At 44.2% G+C, this 16,159-nt stretch overlaps 1 protein-coding gene across 1 annotated transcript in view; it reads right to left on the minus strand.

Moving 5' to 3' along the window:
* Positions 1–3,926: 3,926 nt before the first annotated feature.
* Positions 3,927–16,159, minus strand: part of LOC134087373 (ribonuclease inhibitor-like) — a 43,489-nt gene continuing 31,256 nt past the window's right edge. The window contains exons 5-7 of the mRNA XM_062540823.1: positions 15,108–15,281; positions 5,713–5,886; positions 3,927–4,577 (exon numbers count right to left, since the gene is read on the minus strand). Of these exons, the coding sequence (XP_062396807.1) occupies positions 4,394–4,577; positions 5,713–5,886; positions 15,108–15,281 (532 nt within the window). The 3' untranslated portion in view covers positions 3,927–4,393. The remainder of the gene's footprint in view (positions 4,578–5,712; positions 5,887–15,107; positions 15,282–16,159) is intronic.

A 16,159-nucleotide genomic window follows, 5' to 3' on the forward strand; every position in this document is an offset into this window, starting at 1 on the left:
TGCTAAACTGGTAAATTATCCATAACACAGACTGATTTCATTGTAGCATGCGCTACATAAATGTAGCACTGTACAGTTCAGATCAGTTATGTTTATTGTTGTCATTGTTACAGAATAACAACAACATGCTGTTAGAGCAAACACTGACAGATTTGGGTCATAATTGTCCATAGTTTAACCATATATAATATATATAATTTACCCATAGATGACCCCAAAAGTTAACCTGATAAAAAGCACAGAATAAAGTGCTGCTGTATGTGCAATATATGGGGTTGGGGATGCTAATGCTGGGGAAGGAGATGCTAATGTACAGCCTTGCACATTAGCGTTTAACTTGATAAACTTCACTAGGGTCATGAAGAACCATTCCTGCTGATGCTTAGGTTGGCTTATTCGCTAGCTGAGGAATGTGTAGAAATGTGTGAGTGAGTCCATGTCGTCAAGAGATCCAAAATTGACACACCTGCCAGAAAACACTGGGTAGTGGACCTGGCCACAACTTCAGATAATGTAATGGCATGCTCAATTGTTACGGTTATGAGGGGGTCTTTTTCTTCCCCAAAAGGGGTCCTCGTTGGAACGAAAAATGGAGAACGCCTGGCATAGGCTATGTTAACTGCACAGGTGACACAGAGTCATCACCCCCACATGGGAGTCATAATTTGGCCCTTTGGCTTTCTACAAACACATGCAGCCAGGTAACCAGACAAAACAAATTCTCTTTGTAACTAATCCCAGCACAAACTAGGGCATGTAGAAAAGGCAGAGCTTGTGGGCCCCCAACGGTGTCTTCAAGGCAGTCCTGCCTGGAAGGCGGTTAGGCATGGGTTAAGGTTAGGGTTAGAGTCAGGGTTAGGTTTAGGATTAGGTGCCTGTAAGATGACAATGGCAGCGTTGCCTGGAAGATGACGTTGAGGGCCCAAAACACCATCGAGCGTATAGTCTGGCAGAGTAAGATAGACAACTTTTAAATGGGAATGTTTCCTCTCTTCTGTCATTGCAAATTCACATTCAAAAGTGATTTACTCATGACTGGACTGGACAAGACAATGCAAGAAAAGGAATCAAAACATACATATTCCAAATCAGACCATATACAGGACTGATGCTAGCCAAGAAATCTGGACGCCCCTAGCGGCAGCAAATGTAATTTGGCTGGCGGGGCAGTCTAGGCACGATCCATTGAGTCAGGGAGCTGAGAACCCCCAGCACCAGCGGGCCAATCACAGCGTGTAGAGAGTCGGTGGGTGGGCTTAACATAATGGTGACTGACATGCGACCAGAAGTTGCGACGGTAACGCATCCTGTTATTTGAAAACAAGAAGATGATTCGTTTAGCGTTATCCTATTGCGTAGAGAGGGAAGGTTACGCATCCTGCTACTTGAAAACAAGATGATGATTCGTTTAGCGTTATCCTATTGTGGGGAGGGAATTTGAAAGACAACTGTTTATCCCACCCCTCCGATTGAGCCCTGTCTACGGTGAGTGTCCAGACCCTACATCTTGATGTGGGTCTGGCTCGTCAGGCTAGACTGATGCTTCTCTCTACTGTTTTTCTTATTGATAACAAGAATGTGAGTTGTTAGAAGGAGGTAAAATGTACAAACAAAGATTGTGTGTGTGTGTGTGTGTGTGTGAAAATGGTTGTGTCTGCAAGTCCTTCACTGTCCCTCAGGGTGTGTCATGTTGATGTAAACTGGGCAGCAAGCCGGGGGGCTCCCTGAACACCAGCACACACAGCAGAGGGTCCATCAGCAGCAGCTGCAGCTGCAAGCTCATCACTGAGAACAGCGTCACCCACACCACCTCTGGGACCACGGCGTTGGGCTGAGAGCACGAGGAGGGGATCAGCCAGCTCCCTAAGCACACCAGCGTGAGACACGGGGCGCACAGGTCGTAGGCTGTCACCATAGCAACTGCAGGTGCAGTCGGGCCAGGACGTGTGAGTCAGGTAGGTTGGTGAGGAGGAGCACGTCAGCAGGCAGCTGGCCACAGGTAAGGCCAGAGGGAGTGTGCACAGGTGAGGGTGCTGATGAAGAGTACACCTGAGACACAGGTAAGGCCAGCGGGAGTGTGCACAGGTGAGGGTGGTTATGAAGCTGGAGTACACCTGAGACACAGGTAAGGCCAGAGGGAGTGTGCACAGGTGAGGGTGCTGATGAAGCTGGAGTACACCTGAGACACAGGTAAGGCCAGCGGGAGAGCGCACAGGTGAGGGTGCTGATGAAGCTGGGGTACACCTGAGACAGGTGAGACCTGAAGAGGCCCAAGTACAACAGGAACCCTGAGCCACATGATCAGACACAGGCAGAGAGCAGGGTGCAGTACAGAGTACAGAAAGCAGGGGGCAGTACAGAGAGCAGGGGGCAGTACAGAGAGCAGGGGGCAGTAGAGAGAGCAGGGGGCAGTACAGAGAGCAGGGGGCAGTACAGATAGCAGAGAGCAGTACAGAGAGCAGGGGGCAGTACAGAGAGCAGGGGGCAGTAGAGAGAGCAGGGGGCAGTAGAGAGAGCAGGGGGCAGTACAGAGAGCAGGGGGCAGTAGAGAAAGCAGGGGGCAGTAGAGAGAGCAGGGGGCAGTACAGAGAGCAGGGGGCAGTAGAGAGAGCAGGGGGCAGTACAGAGAGCAGGGGGCAGTAGAGAGAGCAGGGGGCAGTACAGAGTACAGAGAGCAGGGGCAGTAGAGAGCAGGGGGCAGTACAGAGAGCAGGGGGCAGTAGAGAGCAGGGGGCAGTACAGAGTACAGAGAGCAGGGGCAGTAGAGAGCAGGGGGCAGTACAGAGAGCAGGGGGCAGTAGAGAGAGCAGGGGGCAGTACAGAGAGCAGGGGCAGTACAGAGAGCAGGGGGCAGTACAGAGAGCAGGGGCAGTACAGAGAGCAGGGGGCAGTAGAGAGCAGGGGGCAGTACAGAGAGCAGGGGCAGTACAGAGAGCAAGGGGCAGTACAGAGAGCAGGGGGCAATACAGACAGCAGGGGGCAGTAGAGAGAGCAGGGGGCAGTAGAGAGCAGTACAGAGAGCAGGGGGCAGTACAGAGAGCAGGGGGCAGTAGAGAGTACAGAGAGCAGAGAGCACCATAGCAACAGCAGGTGTGGCCAGGTCAGGACGTGTGGGTCTCTGCTGCAGGTAAGCAGGTCAGTATGAGGAGGAGCACGTCAGCAGGCAGGTAATAAAAAAGGTGGAAGCTAAAATCGCTTTTACAACGACTTGTAGCTGAGCGGAGAGGTGCACAACTTTGCTCCTTAGAGCCGCACATGGGCATTAAGACTCACACACATAAGTTACCATTCACCTAGGAAACCACTTTTGTTGATTTCTCTCACATGCAATTTAACTTTTTTTTTTTACTAATGCCAGTGAATAAGGAATTGCATTGGCAAATACAGGAAGTGATGAGTACCTGCTGCTTCTGCATATTCCAGGTGGGGTAATGGGTGGAGTCATGCAGGTGGAAGAGTGTGTTTTTAGTGAGTGAGTGGATGTGGAGCTCAAAGCTGAATGAGGGTTCTAGAATGATACCGAGATTGTGAACTGCTGTGGAGGGTTTGATGTGAGAGCCCCAGACTGAGATGGGCTTGCTTGGAAATGAGGGGACACTACCACTTACACAGTGTTTCATTTAAAACAATACCATTTACAATCTGTTTTATTTATAAAGGTCACTTTAAAACAATACCACTTCAAATATTAATGTGAAGCATCCAGTACACAAGGAAGAGGGAGACATGATTAGAGGATAACAGAACAGGAGAACAGAAATAGAAACATCTTCCAGAGTAAAAACAGGCAGTTAAAACAGGCTACAGTACCTGTATACAATGCAAACAGACGCTCTTGCATTCCTGTTATACGCTCAGGCTATTTCCCTGGAGAGGTAAAGATACAGAGGCAGGCCTGAGAAGCAATAACACACAGCAACACTCAGTTTTACGTTATCAAAAGCTTCAACGTTTATTACAAGAATCCCCCAGTATACATTGGCGTATTGACATACAGATTGGCGTATATGTATCAAAATCACAATACTTGACATCTAAAAGAATCACAATGAAGAACATCTGATAAAGAGAAGAGTCGTGCATTGTACATTCAAGGATCACAAATGAAGCAATAAGCAAAACCAAAGCAATACATTTGTAAAGGGATCTTTCAGAGCTAAAGTGTTCCCATCCCAAAGTGTTCCCATCAGCATCAGTTTCAATGTGTCTGTGTGTGTGTTTGTGTGTGTGTGTGTGTGTGTGTGTGTGTGTGTGTGTAGGAATTGACTGTAGATGAGAATAAAAGTAACACAAAGACATTTCACATGAGCATACAGAGTAATACTCAGATACAGCACAATACAGCCTTCAGAGTGAAGATTCTCAACGAGACATTGTTACCGGACTGATTCATTTAAGGTCCATGTATTTTTAAATGTTTACTGTTTGGATCTTCCTGAAGTTCAGAGAGCAGCTGCTGTGCTGAGGGTCCAGGCTGATTCTTCTCCAGATGGAGCTCTTTGAGGGCTGATGGATTTGATCTCAGTGCTGATGCTAAAGCTCTGAAACCTTCATCTGTTATACTACATGCCCTAAGGCTGTAGGAGGAAGAAGAAAACACTTCATCAGATCAGCTGAAGGACACACAGAGACCAAAGAGCAAAGCTGTTATTATGGACATGTAAAAGTGTGTTTATGAGTGTGAAATGTGTGAGTGTGATGTAGCAGGAGAAACTGTGTGTATGACCGTGAAATGTGTAAGCTTAAGATTCAACAGGAGGAACTGATGTGTCTGTGTTTATGAGTGAGGCTATTATATTTGTAACTATAAAATGGTTAAAATTAATGTTTACAAACAACTAAAACTTCTGTCGAATTTACAATTATTAGTCTCTCCCTCTCTCTCTCTTTCTCTGTGAAGAAATAAAGTAAAGTAAGAGGAGTGTCTAAAGGTGTTTGTACCTACATTAATAATAACCTTCAAAATTAATAAAATATTAAATAATATCATACAATATGTGCATGGGTGTGATGAAAAAGAGAAGACGTATTTGACTAGGATTATGGACAAAGAGCTGACTTTACCAGATTCATCAAGGGCGCTGAATGCACAAGGTCTAAACTAGAGTATAAACCCACTACATACAGTAGCACAAATTACAGTACATACACTTTGCATACAAGCTACATAGCTACAAACACTGACAGTGCTTGCATCTGACTGCGGCACACACACACACACACACACACACACACACACACACACACACACACACACACACACACACACACATACACACACACACACACACACACAGTTCAAGAGCAGCAGCTCAGTAGCTGGGGACTCATTTTGATGGAGCACAGCTGAGAGAGCACTGCCACAGGCTTACAGTATTCACATTCACAGTGTTTCAATAAAGAAGTGTTTCCAAATTAATATTTTAATCTAGGACATCACTCATCAATACTTCAACTTTCGCCCCAGTTCAGTATAGATTAAGGTGTTTCCTGTATGTTTACAAAATTACTCAGTTAGCCTATGTATGTACTATGGAAATCAAATATTGCAGTGAATTTAAACATGAAGTTTAAAATAAGGTGTATTTCTCCAAATGAACATTACACCATCACATGTGAATAATTCAACACTTGTGTGAAAAGAGCACAATAATTAACTGTCAATGTCAAATTCTCTGATAGCAACTCAGCATTTGATATTGTGATACTCACTCTAGCTTTTCCAGTTTACAGTTGGGATCCTCCAGAAGAGAAGAAAGATGCTTCACTCCTGAGTCTCCTGCTTTATTCCAACTCAACCACAGCTCTCTCATGTGTGAGGGGTTTGATCTCAGTGCTGATGCAAGAAGTCTGAAGCCTTCCTCTCCAATACTGCAGCTCATCAGGCTATAAAGACAAATTGAAAAAAATGCTTATTCTTGATGTCCTTTTGACCATCAAATCTTACTGTACAATTTGAAAAAAAATCTGCAAATAATATGTGTTTAAAATTGTGTGTATAATACAGTATATACTAGCCAGTGGGAGAGGTGCTGTATAGATATCACCTCCACTAGCCAGTGGGAGAGGTGCTGTACACTAGATATATCACCTCCACTAGCCAGTGGGAGAGGAGCTGTACACTAGATATCACCTCCACTAGCCAGTGGGAGAGGTGCTGTACACTAGATATCACCTCCACTAGCCAGTGGGAGAGGTGCTGTACACTATATCACCTCCACTAGCCAGTGGGAGAGGTGCTGTACACTAGATATCACCTCCTCTAGCCAGTGGGAGAGGTGCTGTACACTAGATATCACCTCCTCTAGCCAGTGGGAGAGGTGCTGTACACTAGATATCACCTCCACTAGCCAGTGGGAGAGGTGCTGTACACTAGATATCACCTCCTCTAGCCAGTGGGAGAGGTGCTGTACACTAGAGATATCACCTCCATTAGCCAGTGGGAGAGTCTTTGCTTTGATAGGTGCGCTCGTTCAGTGTAGGCACACAGTGCTCTCACCAAGGAGTTTGTAGTCAGAGCTCCTCTGGCTAAGAGGCAGCTACTCCAAAGGGTTGAGGTCAGCAACTTACAGATGGTACGGGTTGAGAATGCTCCTTTCTTTCCCGCACATCGGGAATCCCGAAGCATCGGGACTTTGTAATTAAAACTGCAACCGCAAGGGGCAACATAGACCGTCCTAATAATATGAAGGTTCGGCTCATGGAAAAACCCGAGGACGCCGCGCTGGTGACAAGCGGAGAAAAGAGACATGATGCTCGGCATGTTAGATTGCAGTTGCAGAGTTTTCGAAGGTTTTACAGCCTACCTCACAGCTCTCTCACTCGACGTAGCCTATAACTCAGTCAGTCCAGCAGAGATGCCAGAGCAACGTTTTGGTCAATGGAGAGGGAGAGAAATGCTCCGCATATCCATCTCATTTAATCATTAAAATGAAAGTGATGACTGGTGAAATTAATCAAACGACGTTTCAATAAACCATTGTTGAAATGAATGAAAATGGTTTTAGAAAATCGCCTATAGGCCTATCAGAAGGAAATAGCCCTCAATTCAACCTGAAATACTCGAAAGGCAACCTTAGATTCATTCATGAATTCAGGTTACAAAACCGAATTCCGTGAATAGGCTATTATTGTCAATGTCAAGGCGAAGACGAAAGAGATGGACAAGATGGACATTTTGGCTACATTTACATGCTAAGAATACTTAGAAATGTGTATAGGCTATAGGCTATTTTAAAACGGAGGCATGTTCATTTTAACCGGCGACGCTGGGTAGCCTACATGTAGCCTACCCAGCACTTGTTATCACAGATTTTGTCCCCACCACTTTTGACGACTGAAAATAAAATGTATTTAACAGAAATCTCTTAAAGGGATATTCCGCCATTTTTGGAAATACGCTCATTTTCCACCTCCCCTCGAGCAAAACAATCGATATTTACCTTGTTCCCGTTCATCCAGCTATTCTGTGAGTCTGGCGATACAACTTTTAGCTTCAGCCTAGCATAGATCACTGAATCGGATTAGACCATTAGCTTCTTGCCTGCTAGCTTCATGTTTAAAAGTGACTACGATTTCTGGTAATTTTCCCATTTAAAACGTGTCTCCTCTCAAGTTAGAAAGTGCAATAAGACCAACTGAAAATGAAACCTGGCGTTTTTCTAGGCTGATTTGACATGGAACTACACTCTCATCTGGCGTAATAATCAAGGCAACTTGCAAACGTACCATAGGCGCAGTGATATCGTACGCAGCATTTGAAAATAGTCCCCATAGACAACAAGCAGTAGTAGTGCCAGTAGCTGCAAGTTGCCTTGATTATTACGCCAGATGAGAGTGTAGTTCCATGTCAAATCAGCCTAGAAAAACGCCAGGTTTCATTTTCAGTTGGTCTTATTGCACTTTCTAACTTGAGAGGAGACACGTTTTAAATGGGAAAATTACCAGAAATCTTAGTCACTTTTAAACATGAAGCTAGCAGGCGAGAAGCTAATGGTCTAATCCGATTCAATGATCTATGCTAGGCTAAAGCTAAAAGTTGTATCGCCAGACTCACAGAATGGCTGGATGAACGGGAGCAAGGTAAATATCGATTGTTTTGCTCGAGGGAAGGTGGAAAATGAGCGTATTTCCACAAATGGCGGAATATCCCTTTAAATATATGGCTATGCTTGGTGTCACTTTACTTATAACCGTAGGCTACATGCATGGAGAAGATCGCGCATTTTGTAACATTGTAACAATGGATGGTCAGATATGCGATAGGGCAGTGAGGGTGATTCATTGTAACCATCGACTAGCTGGCCTAGCTCCGCAAAATAAGTTTCTAGCAACGTATGTATCGTATGCATGTTCATGTTGATTCAGAGATAGGCATAGACTACCATAGGCTGCTGGGCGTCAAGCTATATGACAGCATTTTATCATGTGGTGAATTAATAGCTAACGTCAGTTTAACATGTCAGAACTTTTGATCGGCGTTTCAAGTCCATGGCGCGAATAAAGCAAGACAGTGATTACAATCGAGCTATGCCGCAAATGGTTGAAGCATATATATTGTACGCCAGCGACCGGGGTTCAAAACTCACTCGAAGAACTTCTCCGGAACCCATCAAGAGAAAAGGCGTCGTTTTATTAAAAAATGAAAGATTTTCTGTTTTGCGATTTTTTTTATGTTTGCGATGTCTGCTGAAAAGAAAAGTTAATATGTGAATTTGTGGTTCAGCGCACACTCACACACATTTTTACATTGACATAGTGTCTGGCTCAAGTGTCTGTCGAGAGAGAAGAGGGGGAGGCAGTCGTCCTCAGTGCCGCATATAGGTAGGCTATAATGTAGTGAACTAGTTAGACGAGTGTGGGGGAGGGGGAATGATCGCACAAGACAATTGCTCTTCATGAAATGGATCTCACAGACGGCTGTCGATTTTTAAATGTAGCCTACTACACCACTTGCGAAATCGGACGTGGCACATAGCCTAATTATTAGGCTACTGGATTTAATATAGCAAATCCATGGACTTTTCATGTTCCATGTTCATCCTATATATACAATAAGTATAAAATCCGACAATCCAAAACGATAACGAGATCTCCCAGAAACGAAAAACAAGTTTGTTGAGTAGCCTAGTCCTTCCAACAATCTCAGCTTTTGCGTTTGATAGATAAAAGGCATCCTGTCCTGCTGTATTCCAATGAGAAAAAAAAACATCCACAAGGTATAGGGTCACGGTAATGCAGCATGCATGAATCTCTCTCTCTCTCTCTCTCTCTCTCTCTCTCTCTCTCTCTCTATATATATATAGAGCTGGCTTAACAAAGTTTTGTGCGTTATATAACGCACAAAACTTTGTTAAGCCAGCTCCATACATAACAATAGCTGCCGCGCGCTCTCCCCGGCCTCCATTTAAACTAAGGGCAAACCCATTCATTCGTGCCCAAAAAATTATTGTCAGTAAGGATAGGTCATATTACCAAATGGCGAACCTCGAACATTATTTAGGATATAGAGCCGTGTCCATTACGCACTACAGTTATTTTTTAGGCTATTGTTTTATTTGAGTGTTTTTGTCTACCATGGCAAACATAGTTGAAACGTTCGCTCTACACTTATGTATTTACAATCAGCTTTCACAATCAGCTTCAGCTGCGCTGATGATCACCATGAAAACTTGCAATGTCTATACAGAACTGCTTTCACTTCCCCGAGTCGCGAACGCAACGTGCACAACAATATACCGATATTTAGCAAACACATGTATTTCCAGCTCTCAAAACCGATGGTCCAGATCTCAGTGGCCTCATAGCTGCCTACAGCCATGCATAGTAAGCCTAATGATAGCCTTGCCAAACAAGTCATCAGTCACACACCCCTAATCGCGGGGTTGACCTGTTCCTTTCACACTGAGCCCCGATGAAAACAACCTCCTTGGGAGATAATAATTAGGCCTATCAAATTAAAAGCACAATACGACAGGTATACTTGTGTGATCACGCAACACAAGAGAGCATTTAGCGATGGGACAGTTGTGAATGAGTGCTTAACACCCTGGGCCCTGTAACTCGAAAAATCAAACTTAACTTTACGTTACGCATGACTTACGAACTCGTAAATCATAACGATCCGGGTGTAACTGAAACTTGTCGCAAGTCACACGTGAGATGCACGCAACTTAAACTGTAACTCGAAAGAGCAACCACTGTAAATGTTGTAGTAACAAGGGAATCAGCGTCCGTTTCCCCCCTGACAACTTGAAAATGCTGTTCGTCCAAGCTGCTCTTACAGCTGAGGAATGGAAGCTCTTACAGCTACCTAATGAAATAACTGTCACTTAGGTAGAGGGATTTAACAAATATATATGTATTCTCAAGCTGACGAACACAAAGATACATTCTAGAAAGAAGATTTGGGACGTGAAAACAGAAACCGTAAACAGCTGGGTGAGGAGCACACAAGACGCGACTATAAATGGCAGGAAACGAATGCTCAATTGCCAAAATAACGGAGGCGAAGAGAATGCAAGAGGGCAAGCATGAATGCAAGCGACAGTAGCCTTGGTTATCCTAGGTTGTTCAGACACTTAAGACAGCGTTACGTGTGGTATGAAGCAGTCGTAACTTTTGTCTTAAGTTACGTTACACATAGACTTGCGAATCATTTGAGTTACATGCGTATCTTTTTACGATAGGCTTAAGATATGCGTAAGGTCTAAGAGCAGCTAACGTGTGCTTCGAGTTACAGGGCCCTGGAGTCTAAATACCCCCCGGGGGATTTGAAAAACACATCCCAATCTCTGCTTTTATCATATTATAGAAACACCATTAGAAACCTTTAATCAACTCGTTTTCAAATATATAGCCTATGTTTTAAGGGAATATGGCAATGATAATGGCACTTTGTAAAAACAATAAATTCTTAGGATTTGTCCTCTCACCTGCAGCAGGCCCATTCAAAAGCCCATCCACCTAATTTTAGAGATGCACCGATCGACCGGCCGCCGATTGGAATCGGCCGATTTTCACGTGATCGGCCACGACCGGCGACCGGCCGGTCAGTCTGAGACATGCCGATTTTATGCCGGTCAAATGCACTCGCACGTATTGTAACAACATCACACTCACACAGCTGAGTTTGCAAAGTTTGATGAAGCTAGGCCAACAGTCAGGGCTGGATAAAGCGCTAATACTGAGTTTTTCTATGCAGCGAACGCTGTGCTTTGCCATATTGCGTGGAATTTACTATACTAAGCTGTCACTTCAGGTTACAGCGCTCATCAAAGCCCGTCCTTGCCGCTAATTGCGTGCCCACAGCTGAACCACAAGCGCTATCAATAAGCAGCGACATAGCCTTTGCTCAACTTAAGGCGAGACACGGCAGGAATAAACATAGTTTTGCTTCGGTTTGCCAACTTATCATGTATTCTTTCACACTACTACAACAACTAAGTCCGATTTACACATTTAGAGGTTTATTTCATTACCTTTTGTCTGATCACGCCTGTATATTTCTTCTAAATTCGCCAAAAGTTAGCATTCTAACGTGTCATAAACTAGCCTACCGCGACCGTGATACAAAACATATCATGCGTGGTGTCGTTGGAAAGCTGTGTTTCGATCTCCTGCATGACGTTATGCCATCCAAATATGGACACTTCCTTAGTATCCGCAAGCAATCGCGAAAGTTCAAAGAAGAGTGTGGACTGAGAATGTATGTCATTTGCTGTGTTAATTTCAAGGCTTCTCAAAATTAGTTTTTTTTTGTTGTCATTTTCCAACATCTCAGCCTATGTAGCACTAACTTCAGTTACATTTCTAACATGTTGTAGGCCTATTAAAGAAAATAGAGGCTAGAAAATAACTCTTTGTTTGTGCTGTAAAGTGGTTAGAAGAAATTAAATCGGAATCGGCTAAAATCGGTATCGGCCGGTCAAACTCGATGAAAAATCGGAAATCGGAATCGGCAAAAAAATTGCAATCGGTGCATCTCTACCTAATTTGCATTTGAAAGAGCCAATCACTAAAGTGACACATTTAGTCTGGAAAAAGTAGCAGGCTAGCCTACTTTATGAGTTGTTTTGACCCCTCTAATAAATTGCCTATAGGCCTACTACGATATGGAGGAAGGGCTGCCTAACTGTTCCCCCTAAGAGTTTTTTCATAAGATAAAATGTTTACGCTATTTAAGTTTAGGATTTGGTAGACAAGACAACCTCGGAAAAGTTCTTCAGATAAACAATTTTTTATTGAATTAAAGGAAAGAAAATGTATCGCCGGGGTTTCGGGGCTTGCGAAGGCATTCGTTGATCTTATCGATGCAGTCCTTGCGGCCACCTCTCCCCATCGTAGGAAACTTTCTGTTTAGTGTTGACAACACAAAGGCCTTCACGTTGTGTGGCAGTGCTTGCTTGCCCTTCGATCCATCCCAGTTGGTGGTTTTGCACCTGTCCCTGAGTTATAGTCTATATGAGTGAGCGCTTATGCTCTAACCGCATAATAAAAGAAGCACCTGCATTCCACAGCAGTGCTTATGGCAAGGCTATTAACACCTGTCACTGAGCTATGGACAAACAGTTATGCTCGAAAATTATCATAATAACAGACACACCTAATTGTATGGCTCTATGTTTAAACACATCAAATTAGCAAGTATTTCCTCCCGATAGCAGCAACGTTTGCTTTCTTTTTCTGTCGGTCCGCGGTTGCTTGGTCAATTGTGCAGCAAATTATCAGATGAAGCACCGGACCTAAACCTCCATGTCTCGCGGACCAGCAGCAGTCTCCACGTTTCGCGGCCCATAGTTTGAGAAACGCTGCATTAAATTGTCATTAGGTTGTAGGCTATATGTTTAGTGTTTTCTTTGTGTGTTTTTCATTGTAGTGTGTGTGCATTGAGTAGTTCCTTAAAATATGGAACAAAGAGCGTCCCGTATCTGTTCAATACGAAAGAAGACTTTAACTATTACTTATATATTTCTTATAACGAAACGCGAAGAAAAAATACGAGGAATGACCATCTCGTTTCTCCGCGTTTCCCCCAATACCATGGCGACAAAGAGAAATAAATATGATTTGACATTTAAGCTGATTGTTGACAAATTTGCCACACAATTCGGGAGAAGCAGCGGACAGGAGCGCCACCACAAGCAAGCACTTCTAGCCCAAATTAACATGGCAACGTTGCCTATGACTAAAGTGTCTAAGTAGGCTAGTCCTACTAATATTACATTTGATTGGTAACATGTTTGTAGCGCGCCAGTTTACCCATCCCCTACATCAAAACAGCTTAGAATCAATCAAAGAATCAGCTGTGTCGGCGTTAGGCTGTAGGCGATTTTCTATAACCATTTTCATTCATTTCAACAATGGTTCATTGAAACGTCGTTTGAATAATTTCGCCAGTCATCACCGTCATTGTAATGATTAAATGAGATTAAGGAGTCGACTATTGACGGATATGCGGTCTTCATCATTAAATGCAGTTGAAATGCGGGATGAAACTTTCTGCCACCTGGTGGTTGTTTGGGTACATTGCCTTAGCCTCGAAAAAAATCGGCTTGACGGCCTGCGGGATCTCTTCGGGAGTCCCGCGGGAGAAGGTGCATTCTCAACCCGTACCCACTGTAGAAGGGGTCAGGATGTCAAGGCCAGTGAATAGTGCAGTTTTGAGGGAGAGTGTTTGAGCTCAATCATGTCTAGAGGCTCAAAGGGGCACCAGCAGGGGCTGTTAGCAGCACTGTGAAACCCCACGGGGGCGTTGATTCTGTTGAAGGGGGTCTGAGGGGCAGAGCGCCCTTTAGGACACAGAACACCAGGGGATGTGGGGAATGACCCGGTCAGATTCATATGGACCCAAGTGTGGTATGAGCACTGGAAACAACTTTTTCAAAAATCACTATCAAATTTACTGACAGCAACTCAGTGGTTGATGTTGTGAAATCCACTCTATATTAGGCAGAGATTTCATGTGACTGAGCAAAAATGTGTGTTTTTGTGTGAGAGAAGGAGTAAAACAAAATATAGCCGCAAGCGGTGATGGCGGGCGTGCATCAACCACAACAGACAATATGCTAGGTGGCGCTATAGAATCCCTAAGCCACACCCTAGGCCAGAGCTCTGTTTCTGACTAGCGGCAGTAATAACAAACAAGCTCACCAAATTTGATTCATTTTCATGAATGTATATGTCAATCACAACAGGTAGCACACTAGGTGGCGCTATAGAGTCCCTAAGCCACACCCTCGGCCAGAGCTCTGTCTCTGAATAGCTATAACAAAACACATGCCCACCAAATTTGGTTCATTTTCGTGAATGTACGTGTCAACCACAACAGACAATGCGCGAGATGGCGCTATAGAGTCCTTAAGCCACACCCTAGGCCAAAGCTCTGTCTCTGACTAGCAAAAGCAACAACACACAAGCCCTCCAAATTTGGTTAATTTTCGTGAATGTTTGTGTCAACCACAACAGACAATGCGCTAGGTGGCGCTATAGACTCCTTAAGCCACACCCTAGGCCAGAGCTCTGTCTCTGACTACCGATAGCAATAATACACAAGCCCACAAAATTTGGTTCTTTTTCGTGAATGTATGTGTCAACCACAACAGACAACGCACTAGGTGGCGCTATAGGATCCCTACGCCACACCCTAGGCCAAAGCCCTGTCTCTGACTAGTCATAGCAATAACACACAAGTCAACCAAATTTGGTTAATTTTCGTGAATGTTTGCGTCAACTACAAAAGACAACGTGCTGCTAGGTGGCGCTATAGAGTCCCAAAGCCACACCTTAGGCCAGAGTATGTGTCAACCACAACACACAACGCAATAGGTGGCGCTATAGAGTCCCTGAGCCACACCCTAGGCCAGAGGTCTGTCTCTCAGTAGAGGTATCAATTCCACAGGTAGCTGCCAAATTTCAAGAGTTTTAGAGCAAGCCAAGTTGGTCAAAAAGGGCAAAACATTCCGGTAAGAGGAAAACACTATAATAAGAATAATCTGAGCAGAAACAATAGGGCCTTGCACCTATGGTGCAGCCACTTCAGTGGCCGCACCTCGGTGCTCGGGCCCTAATAATGAGAGCAATTCAGTATTTGGTCTTGTGATACTCACTGTAGTTCCTCAAGTTTACAGTTGGGATCCTCCAGAAGAGAAGAAAGATGCTTCACGCCTGAGTCTTCTGCTTTATTCCCACTCAGCCACAGCTCTCTCATGTGTGAGGGGTTTGATCTCAGTGCTGATGCAAGAGCTCTGAAGCCTTCATCTCTAATACTGCAGCTATTCAGGCTGTGGAGAGAAGAAGAAATACTTCATATTAGTTTCCATAACAATCAAATGGTACTCTAATTATCTGTTAAATTAGGTTGTGTGGACAAATACTATGTGCACATGGATGGATGTGGATGAGACAGTAACACGTGAATGACTGTTTGTGTGAGTGGTTTGTGTGCATGTGTGTGCATTTGTGTGTGTGTGTGTGCCTGTATGACAATCACATTTGACTGTGCAAAAAAATATCTAAACCGCTCACAAAAAGTAAGGAAACTTGACTTTGGCCCATTATATCTCCCCTTTAGTAATACCAGCCAGTAGAGTGTTTCATATCATTTTTATCGTTGATTTGTCATCTTTACAATGAGGTATAGCTTGTAAGCATAGGGCAATCATGGGATGAGCAACACAAGCAAACGTGTAAGTAGTGCCAACGAAAAATGTGCCAAAATGGCCTTTTATGCTATTGGAATTCACCTTTGTTACTTCAAGCATTGACGATTGCACTCTCCCACAGAAATGAGGAAAACAAAACATGTTAGGCATACATTTGTTCATTTTATACTCAGTGTCAGGGTCCTCAGTAGCGTGTAGAGGATCCATATGCAGCCACAACAGCTTGGCACCTTCTTCTCATGCAGGTCACCAACCTGGCTACATTCTGCTGTGGGGTGACATCTCCCTAACTCGAAAGACAGACCTTGCTATCATTGAAGGCAATCATCATGCAGTTAGATACCGGGATGAGATTCTGGAGCCAGTGGCAATTCCATATCTCCAGAATATGGGACCAATTGCCATCCTCCAGGATGACAACGCTCGCCCCCATAGAGCTGGGATCTACCTCCAGAATTTGGGAGTGGAGAGGATCTAATGGCCTGCCGTGAACACTT

This window comes from Sardina pilchardus, chromosome 7, assembly GCF_963854185.1.
Source record: "Sardina pilchardus chromosome 7, fSarPil1.1, whole genome shotgun sequence".
Lineage (NCBI taxonomy): Eukaryota > Metazoa > Chordata > Actinopteri > Clupeiformes > Clupeidae > Sardina > Sardina pilchardus.